The sequence below is a fragment of the Empidonax traillii genome, unplaced genomic scaffold (assembly GCF_003031625.1).
Source record: "Empidonax traillii isolate 1590-97213 ecotype Southwest subspecies unplaced genomic scaffold, ASM303162v1 scaffold144:size1428860, whole genome shotgun sequence".
Taxonomy (NCBI): domain Eukaryota; kingdom Metazoa; phylum Chordata; class Aves; order Passeriformes; family Tyrannidae; genus Empidonax; species Empidonax traillii.
In genome coordinates, this window is record NW_020955337.1 from 1,015,733 (window position 1) to 1,034,764 (window position 19,032).

Below are 19,032 nucleotides of genomic sequence, written 5' to 3' on the forward strand. Positions count from 1 at the left end.
CCCCGGCCGCGGCCGCCGGAGCGTCACTGCCGCCGTGGCGGGCTCGTGCCGGAAGTGCCCGCCGCCGCCTCATGGCGGCCGCGCCACCCCCGGCCGGCTGGATATTCCTTCGCCCTGTCCCGCCGCGGCCGTGAGCAGGGGCTCCGCGCAGCCCCGGCCGCGGGGCGCCGGCTGGGGCTGGGACCGGGACCCGGCCATGGCCGAGCCCGGCCTGGCGGTGCGCAGGAAGAGCCGCCCCAGCTCGCAGCGCAAGAGGAGCCGCGCCCCGGTGCAGCCCAGCGTCGGCAGCTCGCCGGTGGCTCGCAAGAGATCGAGCGCTGGCGGCGAGGGGACACCCCCGGCGGAGCCCCCGGTAGGGGATGGCGGGGTCCTAGGGCTGGGGAGCTAGGGGGAGGGCGTCCCTCGGGGCGGGGGAGCTTTGTCTGGGAGGGTGGAATGTCCCTGGCTGAGCCTGCGTGGCGTGTGTCGGGAAGGGCCGTGCTTTGTACGAGAGGGGATGATCGCGTTTGGCTTTGCCTTTAAAAAAAAGCTCATCTACATCAACTCCTTGGGCAGGCTTCCATCCTGCTTTTAGGTTTGGTTTCACTGAGTCGAGGAATGTGTTCCTTTAGAACGCGACCGGGGTTTCCCCCACAGAGAATGTCAGAAAAGACAGTTTTCTTTTAAGCTGGGGATTATTTGCATCTGATGTGTGTGCTGCACAAGTTATGCTGCCTCCCGTGGCGTTGCTTCAGGCTATTGATGCTCACTGTTGTGGTTTTACAGTACTGTAACGACAGTGAAGAAGACATGTTTGGTGACTATGACAGCTTCTGTGGAAATGATTCTTTCCTAGCTCAAGTGGATGACATCGAACACAAGTACCTGCAGGATAAAAACACGGATGTGAAAGCAGCTGGAGAAATCTCAGTTGGGAATCTTCAGTCAGGAATTCACCAGAAAAAACAAGACAACTTCTCTGCTTCAGAAAATGTGTCTGTCCCTAAAGCTGACAAAGGGGGTTCTTGCGAAGTGCGTGACAGAGACCTGGTGGATGGCAATAGAGAACCAGCTGAATCTCTTTTAGATGACTTGCCATCATCACAACTTTTGTATTTTGAGAAAATGGATAAACTTACTTCTGCTTTTAGGACATCTGCAGACTCAAAAGGGATGAATGAATGTATGAATTCTTCCTCGGACAAAATCAGAAGCCCGTCGTCTTACTGTGCTGATGCTGAACACAGGAACAGACCTATAGACTTTTCCTCGGACTCCAAGTGTGTTTTATTGAAAACTGAGAGTCTTAAAGATCACCTGAAAAGTGCTATGACTGGAAATGCCAAAGCCCAGACTCTGCAGGTCTCTAAGACCAAGCAGCTTAAAGAAGCTGTTTTATCTGAAGAGATTTTTGTTGCCAGGAAAGCTATTGAATCTTCTTGTGTTGATATAGGCCCTTTTTATGGATTACCTAGCAAAGTAAAAGATTTATTCAGACAACTTCGAGGGATTGAAATGCTTTATGGTAGTGTAACTAATGGTTTGTTGGAAAAAAATTGCTATTGGAGTGTTGTCTCTTTCACTTATTACCCTGTAAAAATATATAAGGTAATTTTTGATGTAAACCATGTTGGGAAATAGTTGTTTTGGTTTTGTAAATGGCTGTCTTCATGTTTTAGATGGGTGGAAGAGGTTTATATGGTTTATAGAATAGACTGTGGAAGGCTCCACCACTTAAGACTTCTAGTGGTTTATTGAGGGAAAGTCTTCAAACGCCGGACTTAAAGTATTCCATGGGAAACGTAGGCATTTTGCTATTGGCCAACATGCCCCTGGGATTCCTAACAGTTCCTTTCTGGTTTTTCAGAGTGGCAGCATGATTGCTTAATGTTAGAATCTCTACAGCAAAGAAAGAACTTAATATACTCATTGCCAACCAGTGGTGGAAAAACACTGGTAGCTGAAATAATGATTCTCCAAGAACTACTCTGCAGGCAGAAGGATGTTCTGATGATCCTGCCATATGTTGCCATTGTCCAAGAAAAGGTCTGGATACAGTGTTTCTGATACTGCTTTTTTGATACATATCTTTTCTGATATGCTTTGTTACCTTGTTGCTTGGCTGGTTTTCAGCAAGTCCGTGATTTTTATGAGTATATGGTGGAAAGTGAGTGAAGTGAGTGGCCCCTCCGAGATGCTGCTCTGAGGGTCAGTAATTTTCTAATGGAACAGTCATAAATCATGAGGTGAGAATGCTGAGTTGTAAAGTAAATTTTATATATATATATTTATATATACAGTGAATTTTGAAATAGTGGTGCTTTTTTGATGTTTTATATGGTTCTGCAGCCCAAGAGCTGAGCTGTCCAACTTGCTAAAGAAATGGTCTTGAAATAAAAGCTATTTTTATGGTGTAAAGAGAAAGTTAATTTTAGAGAACAGATGAAACACAACCTGATAACATGTGCAGACACTCCAGTTTTGCAGCTGGAGTAGGTAGTCATAGCTAATATGTTTTCACTAATTCAAGCCATTGATTGTGGTCTGGGTTGATTATTTGTACGTTGAGTTCTTGAGGCAGCTCTGAAATCCAAAATGAGCATGTGTTTGCTCTCTGATGGATTTTTTTTTTTCCTTACAGATTAGGGGTTTATCAAGTTTTGGGGTAGAACTGGGTTTCCTGGTTGAAGAATACGCAGGAAGTAAAGGAAGATTTCCACCAATCAAAAGGAGAGTAAAAAAATCTCTTTATATTGCTACCATAGAAAAAGGACATGCTCTAGTGAATTCCTTAATCGAAACAGAGAGGATCAGTGACCTCGGCCTGGTTGTAGTAGATGAGGTATGACACAAGACTTACTCAGATTGATCATATATTACATATTTCCTATATACAGTAATTAGCAAAACAAGTTCTTTGATTTCTTGGTTTTGTTTTTAGTGTTCATCATGAAACTACTACTACTTAACTAATTTTGTTCTGCATTGGTACATAATTCTGTAAAATTACAAGTTATTTTTCTTTAACTGAAGCACTTGTTGCTGTATCAGAACGATTCTGTATTAAGAGATCTACCACGTTAGTTTTTGATGGTGAATTCCTTAATGACTACTTGTCACTTAGACATCTGTAACAGATTACAAAAAAGCATAAATAATTTTAGTTGTATGGAATGTATTTCATGAATCCCAGAACTTAGCTCCGAAGTGTGAAACCGTGAGACTTTGTGTCTGGTATTAATAACAACTCAATGGAACATTAAAAAAAAAGAAAAATATCAAGTAACATTTGGCTGTAATAATTGCCCCTTATTCTGCTTTTTAGTGATGTGGCTGAGTTGTGCTACTAAGGGTTGATTGTGGGGTTAAATAACATGATGGGGGGCTGAACTTACTTTAGCACAGGAGCTTCTAAACAGAAGGCAGCTGAAGCATTAAATTCTACTCTTTCTGGGAGCTGCCTGCTAGAAATTTTTCTATGCTAAGTGTTGATTAAAACACATTTTGTTGAAAATCGCTTTTGACTGGTGAATACAAAGATCTCCATGCTGACTTTTTACTGTCAGGAGTTAACTGTTTGGGTCGATTATGGTCTAGTTGAATGGAAGGTAGATCTTGTCTACGTTTGGTCTTGATTAAATGCTGTTTCAGTGAGGTTGTACTTCTGGAAGGAGCTTAGCAGTCAAAATTTACAAGCAGAAGTCCAAGAAAGAATCCTGTAGTATTTGGTTAGGTCTACAAAATTTGTTGGGGGTATTTTAGGTTGGTGATTTGTTTTTTGTTTGGTTTTTTTTAGAAATACTCTTAACTCAGTAACATTCTTGCATTTTATTTTCCCTTCTGTGCACAGCTGCACATGCTTGGTGAGGGAAGTCGTGGAGCAATACTGGAAATTACTCTTGCGAAAATCCTTTACACCAGTAGTAAGTCATGGCTGCAGTTCATGTTATTAGCATTTTGTAGTGATGGCATCTCTAGAGAGGAGTCACACTGTTGCTTTCTGGATTTGTGGTATTCTGGCTGCTTTTGAAAAACACGCCATGACTCCGTGCGGTAACAATGTTCATTGACCCTCCAGTGATGGGCTGGGTGTTCTAGAAGCTGTTTTGATACTTCTCTGCAAAATCTTGAGTATTGTTAATTGTCTTCCATTTCTTGTAGGAACCCCTAACCATTCCAGTTAAATGTTCTTTTTTTATGTTTACATCTCAGGTAGTATTTCTTAGCATAGATCCCCCTTCAGTCGGACTACTTTGGCATTTACGAAAGACTAACAATGAATAAGCAGGCCTATGAATTAATTACTGAGCAGAAGTGTTAAAAATTGGTCACGTGACAATAAATTTCTCTCAACTTGTGTTCTACAGAAAATACACAAATCATTGGAATGAGTGCAACGTTAAATAATGTTGGAGACCTGCAGAAGTTCCTGCGAGCAGAGTACTACACCAATAATTTTAGACCGGTCTGTATACAAGATACCATAGACTAGTAAGGAAGATACTTGGCTGTAAAATTACAGTAAATCTTTTTAGGATTGTATCACATCTCTTTTGCTTAATTTCACAGTATAGTGTAATATAATCCAATCTATTGCTTACAGTTGTTACCAGTGCAATAAATTTCACTATGCACTTCTAAATGCACAAATGCAAGAATCTTTGTGTTGTCCTGTTAAGACATTTCTGTCACTTTAACTAAACCAATTTTTAAATTATAGCTACTGATATAAATCAGTTCTTTTGATGTAACTAGAATCTCTACTACTGGTGCTTGTACGCTATCAGGACAATGGTTTATTAATAGTTTATGGGATACAACATTTATCATTCTTCATCATGATTCAATGCCTTATCAAGGCAGATAATTAAAACAATTAACTTATCTAAAAGTTCTTGATGGGGTGAAATGTGTGCTTGTGTACACGTACATATATGTCAGGTGATGCTTAGAGAAAAGCTTTAGCTGTACATAAGCAATAGCTTGAGAGAAAACTTAGTAATTTAACTGAAGTCTCTGTTTATGACTTCTGTCTTGCTAGGTAGAATTAAAGGAGTATGTGAAGATACGAGACATCATTTATGCAGTTGACAGCAAAACGGAAAATGGCTTTACTTTTTCACGTCTCCTTAATTTCAAGGTAAAAACCAAAGTGCTTAGAGTTTCTTTGAACTGTTTTTATGAAGTGTATTATTATACATTGATTTTTTTTACTAGAGAAATTACTTAAACTTGATAGTTCATTTGTAGTACCTGTGAGAAAGCAAATGGTGAGCTTTGTGGAGGTAAAAGGCCTCAAAATACTGAACACTTAACTTGATTTTCACTTCATTTTCACTCTTCGAGGTAGAAGTTTCTTCAGTATTTTGGCATGTGAACAGTAACGGGTTTGAGTATTCCAGATACCCAGTGCTTTATGTTTTGGGATATATTTTCTCAGTGGTTCATCACTTAAGACAGTACTGAAAGAAGATACTTTTTGGGGAGTTTTCCAGCTTATTCCTGGCTTGTAGGGACTCATTTCAACTTTTACAAAGAAAAATGTTTTGTGTTAGACTGCCAGTATCACGAGTAAAATAACTATGGTGTTGCTAAAAGAAAATTAAGTCTTAAGGGAAAAAGGCAAAGAATTTGATTCGTACATGCATGTATCCCTCAATCCAAGCCAGATACATCAATAAACTCTTTCAAGTGAGGATTGGGAGAAAATCTTGTCCTTCAACTTCTTGCAGTTATACCACATTAAATTAAATGAGTGTATTCTAGCAAGGTTGAGAACAAGTATTGCTTAGTATTACATACTTAGGTTATGATTTTATTTCTAAGTTTAAATATTTGTCATTCTGTCTTTATTATAGTATTCTAGTTATCTGGAGAAAGCAGATCCTGACCACATCATTGCACTGGTTACTGAAGTTATTCCTAATTATTCCTGCCTAGTCTTTTGTCCCACTAAAAAGAATTGTGAAAATGTGGCTTCAATGGTGTGCAAGTACCTCAAAAGGTAAGTGTGTGTCATGGGGTTTTTTTTTAAATTATATATATTGAATAAAGGATTTATTGTCACTAGTTTGCAAGTGACTTTTCCAGGTTATTAGAAGTAAATACTTTGACCATGGAATGATATGAAGTTGCAAACTGTGTAAGTGATAGCAAACTGTGAAAGGCTTACTAAACAAAAGGGTTTTTTTAAAAATTCTTACTTTTAAACCAAACTATTTGAAAAATGGTTATCAGAGGACAAATACTACATAAAAACTCATCCTAAATTAATTTAACTTTGTGTCCCTTTGGCACTGGTTTCTGCAAGCTTAGAAAACAAACATTTTTCTCTGTAGCCTTGTATTTGGTCATGTATGTTATTAGTCAACTGAGTATCTCTGTTCCACACCCACTTTGTGACTTCATTAATAAAGACAAGAAAGTAAGACTTAAGTTTGGTTTCATTTAAATGTGATTTGATCAACTCATAATGGTCTAGCAAAGTTGAATTTTATGTAGAAAGAAATTATATTAAAAAAATGTAACAAACTCGCTCCCTTGCTATCAAAATTGAAACCATTTTTAAATGTACCTATAATCTTCACTACTGGGCCTATTTCCATCTTTGGTGCACTCAATACCCACACACAATCAATATTTAATCCCTTCTGTGCCTGTGCTTATAAACAAGAAGAGAGTTCTATTGCAACTAAACCAGTCCTGTGTATTTCTATTTTAAAATGACTGAAAATAACTGTTTCTCCTACCTAGATCTTAGGGTAATGGATAATGAACAGAAATAGACAGTAAGCATGTTTCCTGGTTTTTTGGTTTTTGGTTTTGTTTTTAGTTAATGGTTGATCAAAGTCTAAAGAAATACTTTTCCCCCTCCAAGAGAATTTAGAGCTCACAGGGAGAAAGAGAAACAAGATCTCATCAAGGACCTAAAGAATATTGGAAATGGAAGCGTCTGTCCTGTTCTGAAGCAAACAATCCCTTTTGGTGTTGCCTATCACCATAGTGGCCTTACAAATGATGAAAGAAAAATCATAGAGGAAGCATATTCTTCAGGTGTCCTGTGTCTGCTTGCTTGCACAGCTACTCTGGCTGCTGGAGTCAACTTGCCAGCTAGAAGGTTAATAACCAAAAGATATTCCATTTTTTAAAATAGGTTTTTGCTTTGAAAAAAAATTGCTTTGATAAGTTGTAAATATCAGTGCTATTTCAAGTGTCTTTCTGCTTTTACTAACAAACTGGAAGTATAAGGGATTTCATGCTCAACTTGGAACGGAAGACTGCAAAGTTTTTATGTAGGAAAAGTGAGTCAGTAGCAAGTCCCTCAGAATGCGTAGCTGAGGAGCACTTACCTAAATGGAATAAGGAAATTTTAATATATTGAAGAAATATTTCAATATTTTACTGATGTTTTTCAGGAGCACAGTGCTTTCTTTAGAATTTGACCTAAGAACAGCTTTTAAATTGGAAAATAAATCTTTTCTAAGGAGTTAGTTTGAAAATGTTTTAACACAAAAATGTGTTATATTTTGATGTACAAGTGCTGACAATATGATTGCTGTACTCTGTGTGACCAAAGACTGTTTGCTTGGAGTCCACTTCTGTGTGCACTGAGGGAAGAAGTAAAATTCATACAAAAGACAAGTGTTGTCTTTTTAGCATAGCTGGTGCACGGTCAGTGTTGCTTGTGTTTTTCTGTAGGTTTTATTTTATATCTCAGTGATTTTCATCTTGAACTCAGGCCTAAGAGTACATGTAAAAACTAGTTTCAAAGATTCTGCAAAACATAATGAACATAGCTTACCATTTAATAAACCTAAAGTTGTTAAATGGTTTGCATTTGATTTGCACATCTGTTCAAAGAGGTGCATTTGATTTTTATTCGTTACTAGGCAAGGGGCATATTTAAAGAATAAATTTGCACCATTTTAATGCTGCTTTAGTAATCTGAGTATAAAGTATGACTTATTAAAGGCTTCTTTACAGGGTTATTCTCAGAGCTCCTTATGTTGCTAATGACTTCCTGAAGAAGAACCAGTATAAACAAATGATTGGCAGAGCTGGTCGAGCTGGTATTGATGACGCTGGAGAAAGTATTCTCATAGTGCAAGAAAAAGACAAACACCTGGTAATTTTTACAAAACTCTTGGTAATTCGAACTGTTGTGTTGAGTTGGTGGAATAAACAGGAGGAGCTGAGCTGCCTAGCTTAATTTTTCTTCACTTCTTAATGTTGCAGATATTTAGCTTATATAATACTACCTTTAAATAACCTTTATGTTGTTTGTTTTCATATCTGAACTGTAAAATTTAGATGTTTACACTTTCTTTATGAGCTGAATCATGCATATTAGTGTTTTTTTAAAGTGTAAAATTAATGAAGGGGGGATCTATGCTAAGAAATACTACCTGAGATGTAAACATAAATAAAGAACATTTAACTGGAATGGTTAGGGGCTCCTACAAAGAAGTATTTTCCCTGTACAAATACATTTTTTGCTCTTTTAGGTTCGGGATTTAGTTTCCAGTCCTTTGGAGAATTGTTACAGCAATCTTCTGCTGGAGTTGACCAAGGGAATGCAGAGCCTGTTGTTGTCTTTGGTCGGACTGAAGGTATCAGTTAACTCATCTCTGTGAGTAACTTAAGTGCTTGGAAATGCAAAGAAAATGTTGCCTGTTGATTCTGTAGAAAAGAAGGCAGACTTCTTAAACACATGGACTTGAAACTTCAGAACAGCTTCCAATCAGATAAGAGAGGCGAAGGTTTGATTAGTCTTTACTTAATAGCCAAGTAAATAAAATCATGTAACATGACAGTTTCCTTGTATGTAAAAGCAAAAATGGTATTTACCTTATTATACAATACAGTATTAATATTTCTATTTCTGATACTTTATTCAAATAGAAACAGTGGAAACAAATTTAACATGATGCAGTAGATTGAATAATAGACCAGATGGAGAGCAGTTCTATCAGATCTGCCATAGGCTGCCTATCATTCTATTTGTTGTCATGTTGTCATGTATTTCTATAAAAACACATCAACAGGGCATCAAACTTCTCTATTTGGTAAATTGTTTCCTATATCTTCTGAAATGTGTGAAATTATAACTTCCAGTATGCTAATCACTTCCAAAACTGTTGCAGATAGCAGTTACCTGTGAGGAGGTCAACAGTTTTATGTGTGGTACGTTGCTGGGTGTTCAGCAGCAGCTGCTGTCTAAAGAGAAGAGCCTCTCAGAGATAATTAAAGATAGTCTAGAAAATCTAATAGAAAAAGGACTCCTAAAAGGAAGAATATCAGAGAAGGACCACAATTCCAAATGTACGCTAACAATCACGCCGTTGGGAAAAGCTACATATAAAGGTAGGGCTTTTTTTATTCTTATTATAATCTGTATTTCAGCATTTCAGCCTTTTCTCAGTTTGGTCCTTTTTCCCATCTTCAGCCTGAAACTGCAATGAAAAATAAGTTGTAGAAAGATAGTTTCACTGAATGATGTGCTGAACTGAAAATGGGAATGAACAAGTAACATGTGATTGAATGGCATGGGAATGAAGTGTAATAATATTGATCCCAGTGGGAGCAAAACCAGAAGTGTACCCCTAAAAAAATTACTTAAAGATTTGATTTAGTGGTTGTAATCAAAGTGCTCAGGACCTCATTTTGTAGTTCATTGTTATGAACAGTCCTTGTGAACAGAGTGATTTTTTGACTAGAGGGAAGCTCAAGAAGGAAAGGGAGCATATGACACATAAACCAATTGTAATAAAGAAGAGAATATATCAGGAAGTTCTGTTTTCCTGGCTTAGCATAAAGATTTTGAGGTATGGAACACAACTGGAATAGGATGAATCTGTAAGAGTCCTTCAATCTACCACATTATTGCAGGATTTCATGAAAGCCAGGGCATTTCACAAACACTCCAAAACCACACAGAGCAGACATGCATGGAAATAGGTGACTGCCTTTCCTCAGTTTTGTTTCACTGCTCATGTTAGGTTAGAACACTTATTCATGTTACAGTTATTTCTCTTCAATTCAGATGGCATAACAAGGTTTTGTGGAAGATAAAGATAATATTGACTATGTTAAAATCTATGCGCTTGACTGTGTGCCTGTTTATAATTGCAATACACGTCTGCTTATTCTAGGATCTATAGACTTGGCATACTGCAATCTTCTGTACAGGGACTTGAAGAAAGGTTTGGAGGGGCTAATTCTGGAGAGCAATCTTCATCTTCTATATCTGGCAACTCCTTATGATATGACTTCTAGCTGTAGCCCAGATTGGATGATATACTTGAGACAGGTGAGAATTTGCTAGCAAACATGTGTTGGGGTGTACAATAATCCTGCTTATTAAATTTGCAGTGAGTTTATAGGCATAGGAAATGTAGCTAGTGGGGTAGCAATGTAATGAAAAGATGTGCTGCTTTATTTTCAGAGGCAGAGCGGAACTGCTTTCTTCTGCTGCATAAAAATCTAAGTTCTCTTTTGTATCTATAATATTTGACCCTGTTTGGGGGAAACCATGGCATGAAACATATCTCTTGAGTTGCCAGTACTCTAAATCCTACCTCTAACCTTGGTGCTTGCCTTGCCATCGCCAAAGTCTGGTTTATCTTGAACAAGACTTTCCTATAAACTAGTCCTACAAGAAAACCACTATTAAATTAATCAAGAGCCATATTTACCTTCCGATGCTCATTCATGTATATGTGTAATCTAAGGAGCAAAATCCACTAGAGATTTAACCATTGTTTGATATGTCTAATGATGAGTCTAATACTAAATTCCAGCTGTGATTGTAACTCTTACACTGTGGCAAATACTTTTCCTACAGACTATGCTTGTGTCAGCCTTAGCAGCACTGCTCTCATTCTAGTCTTGCATTCTTTGTAAGATCCACCCATAATTCCACTATTCCATTTTCTGTAAAGTGTTGTGTACTGTGGGAGCACTAAAATTTATTTTTTTTTTAAATGAGGCATTCAGAGATGGACATTTACAGATAATTCAGATAAGTGGGAAAAGAGTCTGCAGATCTGACTGTCTAGTGACTATAGTACTAGTCTAGCGACTAAGTACTCTAGAGATACTGAAAAACATTCTTTCACTGTAAATAATACACTTTTTTTCTATAATATTAAGAGAACTAAACATCTGAAAATTCTTTGTGTAATCTTATTTTTAGTTCAACCAGCTAAGTGCAGCAGAGCAAAAAGTAGCAGATATTGTGGGAGTGCCTGAAAGCTTTATTACAAAAAAGGCTTCTGGCCAAGCCATCAGAAAGGTAGGCTGGAGATTTCTCATACTTAAGATGACTGTTTAGTAAATTTATTTGATTATTTACAAATTCTAGATTATTTTTCTGCTAGTGTTCTCTTTAACTGTTCTAATTATTAAAGTTCTTTTAACCTCATTGTTTGGTTTTCTTAATGTTTAATGTCTTTGGGTATAATATAGAAATGTTTTAGAGCTGTGAAGGAGTAAAGAGATGAAAACAATTTCCTTGCAGTACTAACAGAAAATCTGGAGTTTGATATGAGCTCTGAGTTTTAGCTTGTTTTATTCCTAGAATGTGGACAGTGCTGTGGTAAACAGGCTCTACCTGACATTTGTCCTTTATACCTTGGTGAAAGAGACCAATATTTGGAATGTTTCAGAGAAGTTTAATCTGTCCCGAGGATACGTGCAAAATCTCCTTAATTCTGCTGCCTCGTTCGCCTCCTGCCTTCTACACTTCTGTGAGGTAGTGTGTTAAATGAATGGAAATAAATCCTTTGTGATTGGTTTTGCAAAATCTGGAGTTTTGTTCTCTTACTTTAGAACCAATTACAGGTGTTGTATTTCAGCTTTCCTGTGCAAAACTGTTTTTTCACCTTTCCTGTTCAAAATTATTTTCCCTGTTGAGAAAAGCAGCCTTGTACAGTCATATTTCTGATACTAAAAGTAAGCTTTATGCACTGAGAATGTGAAAATACACAAACTGTATGGGGCACTAATCAGTTTTGGTGAAATAATTGTCAGTTTTGGTGAAATAATTGTCAGTTTTGGTGAAATAATTGTCAGTTTTACCTTTCTCCTCTAAATAAGGCCATCTGGTCGTGGAATGTCAGCTCAGGAAAACAGTTGGCTTGTTCTCTTGCATTTCTTTCCTCTGTTGAGATAATGCATTGCTTGTCCTTCAGAACTGCCCCAACCTTGGGGTGTTCAGCTGGAGTGCAGAATACAACTCTGCAGCTGGCTGAAAGGATAATTAGAAATACCAGTGCTTCCCCTGCCTAAAAGCCAAATATACACTTGTTGCCATAGCAGAGCTTTTTATCTGTCATGTCCCCCAAATAGAGAACTTAATATCTGATTTTTAGTGATCTCCGTCTCTGCAGGAATTGGAAGAATTCTGGGTTTATAAAGCCTTGCTGACAGAACTTACCAAGCAGCTGACATACTGCGTTAAGACAGAACTCATCCCTCTGATGGAGGTAGCAGGGGTTCTAGAGGTTAGTAAACATGGCTTTATGAAATTTTTCAGTGTGAACTTGTATGCTAAATGTTACTGTGCCTTTCAAGTACATCTGGAACATCAGGCTAGTTTATTATGGAGAATTCAGCAAAATGCAGATATTCCACAACAGTCTGGAGGTTGGGGGAAAAGTGGTCTGTTGAGGAAATGTGAGCTGGAGCCAGTAATGTTTTTCTTCTGGCTGCTGCCACAGCAACAGTGAAAATGCTCTATTTGGACAATAATTTAGCTGTATACTCAGTTGGAAAACAGAGTCCAGGTTTCTTTTGTGGTAAGAATTCTGAAATTCATAGGAGTAAAGAGGAATAAGAATTTACATATTTAAATTAAAAGATCCTCACGGAAATACATGAAGTCCTATTGGGAACTTAGGCTTTTGCAAATCACTTGCAGTTCTGCATGTACTTTAAATAAGAAATTTAACCAGTTTCTGAATCAAAGATCCCTCCTAAAGTAGAAAATCTTTTGGGGCTTCAGTCCAAGGTTATACTATCTGCAAAATGATTTAATTTGCCTGTCCAGCCTATTATAGAATCAGTTTGTCAGGAAACCACTGAATTTAGTGGCAATAAGGTTTTATTCTTAAAACCTAAACACTGAAATGTAATCGGCTGTTGGGGTTTTTTTATATATATCAAATTTTTTGAAAAAGGTAAGTAGTAATTTTTTCACAGCTCACTCCATATGAGACCATTTCTGTGGCCAGAAAGTAAGGCAAAAAAATGTCTGGACAGCATAATTCTGATGAAGTTGTATTTTAAAGGAGACCCTTCAAAAAACATTATTGCTATAACCAAGGTACTTCTGCCCTTGGAGTTAAAACTATACCAACAGCTGATATTTGTAGCAGGTAAACTGTCCTAAACAGATGTGACTTGCTTAGATTTCTGCGGAGGAAATTTATAAAATCACTCTTGAGAGTATTGTAGTGAAAGAGAATTAATTTTGCACATTTAGTTGTGCAATTTTCCAAGAGCAGTCTAAACCCCCTGCATGAGATTTAAGTAATTTGTGAGGAAGGATTCTGTGTTATTTGACATACTGTGCATACAACAGCCAAATAGAGCACAGGAAATACTTATTGGCAATTAGTGGCTACTTCTGGTGAAATTAATGACACCTATTTCACATCAATGAACATGCATGGAGGAAGACTATATATTGAAAGCTATTGCCTATAGTGGGATGCTAAAAGACCCCATGTAAGCCCTCAAATAAATGTTTTTCTATTCCTTGTTGTCTCTAAAAGAGGGGGGGGGGGAATCCCAAAAGGTAATTAACCATATGTTTGTTCATCAGATGGTCATTTATTTCATAACTCAGCCTGGGGTATATGGTACATTACTCCATTACTAGTGTAGAAATGCATTTTAATTTTAACCTTGTAAAGTTCTAGCATTATTTGTTTTGCAAAAGGAATTTGTTTGCCCAAAGACCCTCCGTTAAGCAAATACTCCTTGGCTGCCTGACATAGGCAATGAGATCAGAGTCAAGAGAAGCAGATAATGCCCACCCTCTTACACTGGTGACAATCAAATTCCAGATAATTACTTCCTGTGATGTGCATCTCTCCTGTATATGTGGGTTCACAGCCATGACTTCACACAAAATTGGAGAAATAAAAAAGATACTGCAATGCTAAATTAAAAAATATTTATAAGCTTGAAACAGGAAAGTGTAGCCTCTTCTGGAATTTTGTAAAAACTGTTCTGTAAAAATTCAGTGAAAAAATTTCTGTTAAAATCAGCCCTCCTTTCACTTAGACACCAAAGAATGTGAGACAGTTGTTGCTGCCAGTGACAGTGAATGCAGAAAACCTGATAAAATGAGAAGGTGGCAGAGTCGGTATCATCTAGGCTCAGAAAATACAGGGTTCCTAAGAGCTGGGTGAAATTGTTGGGGGACATAAATCTTAGTGGTAAGAAGCTGTGCTTTTGAGGAGTAAAGATTCGCAATGACTATTTCTGTTAAAAAGAGAACAGAGAATTGGACTGATTCACAGAATTAAATATTGGAGGTTGATGCAGAGGTTGGCACTTAACAGTAATTCTTATTGCCTGTTCTAATAATCTAACGCAATTCTGTCCTTTCAGGCAAGAGCAAAACAGCTTTATAATGCAGGGTACAAAACTTTAGCACACTTGGCTAATGCAAATCCAGAAACTCTGATTAAGATGATTGAGCACTTGTCACGACGTCAAGCCAAACAAATTGTTTCATCTGCAAAGGTAAGTTAGAAACAAAGCAATAAAAAAACCTCCTTCAGAACTCCGTTATGTCAAAAGTGGATGTTTGAATGACATGAAAAGTGAAGGATTCAGTTTACTTGTTAGTAGATATTTGTGATCCAGATACTGATCTGTAATAAGAACAACCTGTTACATACAGGATAGTGCCAAGTTTTGCTCCTTTTCAGAGGGGAAGCAAAGGGCAAAAATGTTTGACGCTTGTCTGATGAAATATGGGAACTAAATGACTACATTGGTCGCTGCTGAGTCGTTGTAAGTGGATAATGCTTGATTTTGCCAATATCTCAGGACTTACCTTACAATTCTAGTGGTACTTGTGGCAACAGAATGGTATTTTCAGGATTGTAGAAATGTAAGCCAACAAGGCACAGGGTTAATGTCACCTTTGTAGTCACTTTTGTCATGCCCTGTTATTCTTTCCTTCCTTTTCCATTTTGAATATGCATCACGAGAAGGGCCTTCAGTTAATATCTGCCTCTAAGGCATACTTAGTGCCTTTGGCACACATAAATAAACAAGGGGAAAAATTCTGTAACAAACATTGCGTGTTGTCTAAACAAAAAATGCAGGAAGTATTTCATTTATCGATGGTAGCATTTTCTCTCCTCTATCTCCATTAATCATCTGCTAGTTACAATGGTATTGGCTTCATGTTGGATTCTGCTAAAAGGACAGGCTTTTGGTGAAGTAAGGGAATGTCTAGAATGAATGGATGGGGGTTTGGTGTAAAATTGAGACGGTCAATTACGAAGCCTTGGTTTGTATATTGTCATGGAGTAAACATACTGACTTTGAGGTTTATGCACTTAAAAGGTCACATTTGTTTAATGATGTTGTAGGCTTCTTGCTGCTTTTTTTTTTTTCTTATGATGCTTTGTGAGCCAGAAGAGAGGGATATATGCAGATTCCTCATCTACATCAGTGCCAAATCCAACAATCTAGCTTACTCTCATGCTCAGATATTGAATTTATGGAGCTTTCTCTAACTGGGAAGTTAGAAGAGTGCTAGCATGGAGGCCTGTTCTTCCCTAACTGCCAGCAACAAACAGCTCAGGACAGAAAATAAACCAGTTGCTGATACTGGGAGTCCTCTGTGTCTGGTGTAAAATGCTGTAGTAAGAAATTCCGTATAAAGCAAGAGATTGGCAACTTGTCAGGCACAACTTAAAAATGTGCATTCCAACATGGAGAATAAAAGTTTAAGGTTAAAAATGTTCCTTAATAGTTACAAACAAAACTTTTTATGTTTTGTTTATGTTCTGTTAATTTGATGTACTGTGGCAGAATTGAGAAAACCAGATGTGTACTGTATGAATTTTTGTGTGAGTGCTTTTTATATGGGTGTACACTGATCAGTAAGACATGTTGGTAGTAGCACTTGTGCACAAGTTGGTCCTTTGAGGCAAAGGTTCCTGTGATCACGATGGGCCTGTGAGCAGCAGCAGCGGTCTTTCACAGACCAGGTGCAATTTTTGAAAGAAACACTGGTGTTTTAACCTAACAATTACAGCTCATGCTTGTATTTGTTTTCTAATTTTTTGTTTGTTTGTTTTTGTCGCTGTAGATGCTGCTGAGTGAAAAAGCTGAGGCTTTGCAAGAAGAAGTTGAAGAACTCTTAAAGGTGCCTACAGATATCCCAGGGACCCACTGACCAACTGTCATGAAGAAAAATCATGTCCAAAATTTGGATATTTTAAAATTTTTAACTTTTCTGTGTAAAGCTGCTGCAATGTAATAAATATTTAATATCTTTTGTATACCGCAATTCTGTGTGAGTTCTGAGTTCAGAATGTTTCTTGGAAAGTTGACTTAATTTGAATGGTTGGATTATGAACCTCTTGAGCAGTAGGGTAGAGTCAGAAGATGGGGTCTTCATTCATTCCTGGTTTCAGACATAGCCCTAGGAGCGCTTTGGGGATTGGACTAACTGCCTGGTATGTACTTCTGCCAGGAGCTTAGGTTCATAGTTGACTTAAATAATATATTTATTTTGGATATTCCATTTACGACACATGAGTTTGAGCGAACTACTCCAAAATTCCTGCTGGCAGGATTCTCTGTTCTCTAGATATAGCTAACAGAAGGAGAGAAATAGAGCTGCAATTCTTAACAAAGGAGATGTCCCAGAGTTTTGCAACAAATTGTAAATGATGCCTAGTTTAAGCCTCCTTAAAAGATGCAGATATTTTCATATTTGTTCATATTCAAATTTTCAATGTTTTTGAAATTCATGTTCAAAATTCATATTCAGCCTTTGGCCGTTCCCTGAAATGTTTTTTTCAGGATGCTTCTGTAGCTGTCTTCCAAACTAAAAGTTTACCTTTTTTTAATGTTTTTTTTTTTTAATTACTTACTTAAATGTAAAGACTAGTAACAATGAAGTCTTGAAGAACTGACTTTTGAGAAGCCATATCAAGTTCAGAGACTCCATGAGCAGGTGTCACTCACAGTTAAAATTTCTAAAGATATCTGAGCCAGATTTGTTCCAGCAAAAAATTAGGCTTCATGGAAGCAGATTTGAGGCCGCCTGAAACTTCCTCAGTTGTGACAAAGTAAACTTTGCAAAGCTGGTGTCTGCTACTGGACAATGGTAGAGCACTGCCCATTAAGACAAACTTGAAAGCTGGGACAGACTGGTGGGTTAAATCATAGAATCGTAGAATAGTTTGGGTTGGAAGGGCTCTTAAAGATCATCTAGTTCCATCTCCTCTGCTGTAGTCAGGGACACTTTTCACTAGACCAGGTTGTTCAGAGCCCCATCCAACCTGGCCTTGAACACTTCCAGAGACGGGGCATCCTCAACTTCTCTGGGAAACGTGCCCTAGTGCCTCACCATCCTCATAGGGAAAAATTTCTTCCTAACATCTAATCTAAGTATCTCCTTTTTTAGTTTAAAGCCATTCCGTCTTGTCCTGTCACTATCTGCCTGTGTACAAAAAGTCTCTCTTCCTCTTTTTTTTTTGTAAGTCCTGGAGCATTCTCCAGGCTGAACAACCCCAATTCCCTCAGCCTGTTTTCATAGGAGAGGGCCTCCAGCCTTCTGATCATCTTCGTGACCTCCTCTGAACCTGCTCCAACAGGTCCATGTCTTTCTTGTGCTGAGGACCCCCAGACCTGGATGCAGCATTCCAGGTAGGGTCTCACAAGGGCATGAAAGTAGTTTTGAGTTATGGTAGCCACTATAGTAGCACACCTGAACATGGCATTTCTCTGCAAAATCAGGTGTCCCTTCTCAATACAGCAAAATAAAGATAAACCTTAGTTAAACTGTGTGTTTGTTACTCAATTCAGTTAATTATGTTGGCAATCTAGAAATTACCAAGAATGTTTTTAAATTCAGTGGGGCCATTGGATGTTGAATGCTTGACTGAAAGAAGTAACGGTGAAAAACTGATGACAGTGCTAGTATTGTACTGCTCATTTTGGTGTTGCATCATAGGTAGCAATTGAATAAATTCCTTATTTAGCAGAAACATACCTCTAGTTACGATAATTCATAGCGGCATATGAAGTTTATATAAGTGCAATATTTGAGTGCATTCAGTATTAATCCAGGTCAAGAATTTAAACCCAGCACTTTTTAGTGGTAGCATGATTCATTTCCACTAGTTGATTGAGTGCCTGCAGAGGAATCCTATTGCTGATCCTGAAGGGCTAAGGCACAAATGGCTTTGGAAACAGAAAATGTTAGGTTGGCTCTAACAGTAATTGGCCCTCTAGGGCAGAAGCAGTATTTGCCATGACTTGAGTCTGTGTAAGTCTGTCTCTTAATGCCTTGCCCTTCTGAGATATATTTTTGACCAAATGATAGATAATATTTCATTCTCTATTGGTTTATTTGTGTTACATTCAAAAGGCAGATGATGTTCATGACAGCATAACTGTATGTACCTAAGTAGTTGATGTAGTACACATATAAGAAAATTTTAGTGATGCTCTTCAGGCCTAACCAGTTGCTCTAAAGTTTTATTGGTNGGGGGGGGGGGGAAACCAAAACAAAGAGCAAGGTAATGTAAAATTATTCACTCTGAGTACTGATTTATTGCAATAACTGGTGTTGTGGATATAATCCATTAATTGCTGCATTAACTACAGAGTAGTTAACGAGGCAGTAACCTCTGTCACAATGATATTTGTACTTGCATGCTTATCAGAGTGTACATTTTTATTTTTATACAGCGGAGGGGAACAGCAGGAAAAAAATTCTTCCTGCCAGTTACTAACTGTAACCTCACACTGTACATCACTAACAACCAGCACTATTGTGAGTTCAGATTT

The 19,032-nt window shown here is 37.8% G+C and overlaps 1 protein-coding gene across 3 annotated transcripts; it reads left to right on the forward strand.

The window, feature by feature from the left end:
• Nucleotides 1-167: 167 nt before the first annotated feature.
• Nucleotides 168-16,511, forward strand: HELQ (helicase, POLQ like). 3 transcript variants are annotated; one of them, XM_027884406.1, is made up of 18 exons: nt 169-352; nt 766-1,504; nt 1,847-2,025; nt 2,621-2,821; nt 3,830-3,902; nt 4,347-4,444; nt 5,021-5,119; nt 5,838-5,983; nt 6,857-7,096; nt 7,963-8,104; nt 8,484-8,588; nt 9,123-9,342; nt 10,131-10,288; nt 11,174-11,272; nt 11,558-11,731; nt 12,369-12,482; nt 14,599-14,733; nt 15,197-15,928. In XM_027884406.1, the coding sequence occupies exons 1-18, from the start codon at nt 197-199 to the stop codon at nt 15,233-15,235; spliced, it is 3,117 nt and encodes a 1,038-aa protein (XP_027740207.1). In that variant the 5' UTR covers nt 169-196; the 3' UTR covers nt 15,236-15,928. The 3 variants fall into 3 exon arrangements, with proteins under 3 accessions (XP_027740208.1, XP_027740207.1, XP_027740206.1); XM_027884405.1 differs by lacking the exon at nt 15,197-15,928 and adding an exon at nt 16,319-16,511 and having other exon boundaries at nt 170-352; XM_027884407.1 differs by lacking the exons at nt 11,174-11,272; nt 15,197-15,928 and adding an exon at nt 16,319-16,511 and having other exon boundaries at nt 168-352.
• The last annotated feature ends 2,521 nt before the right edge of the window (nt 16,512-19,032 follow it).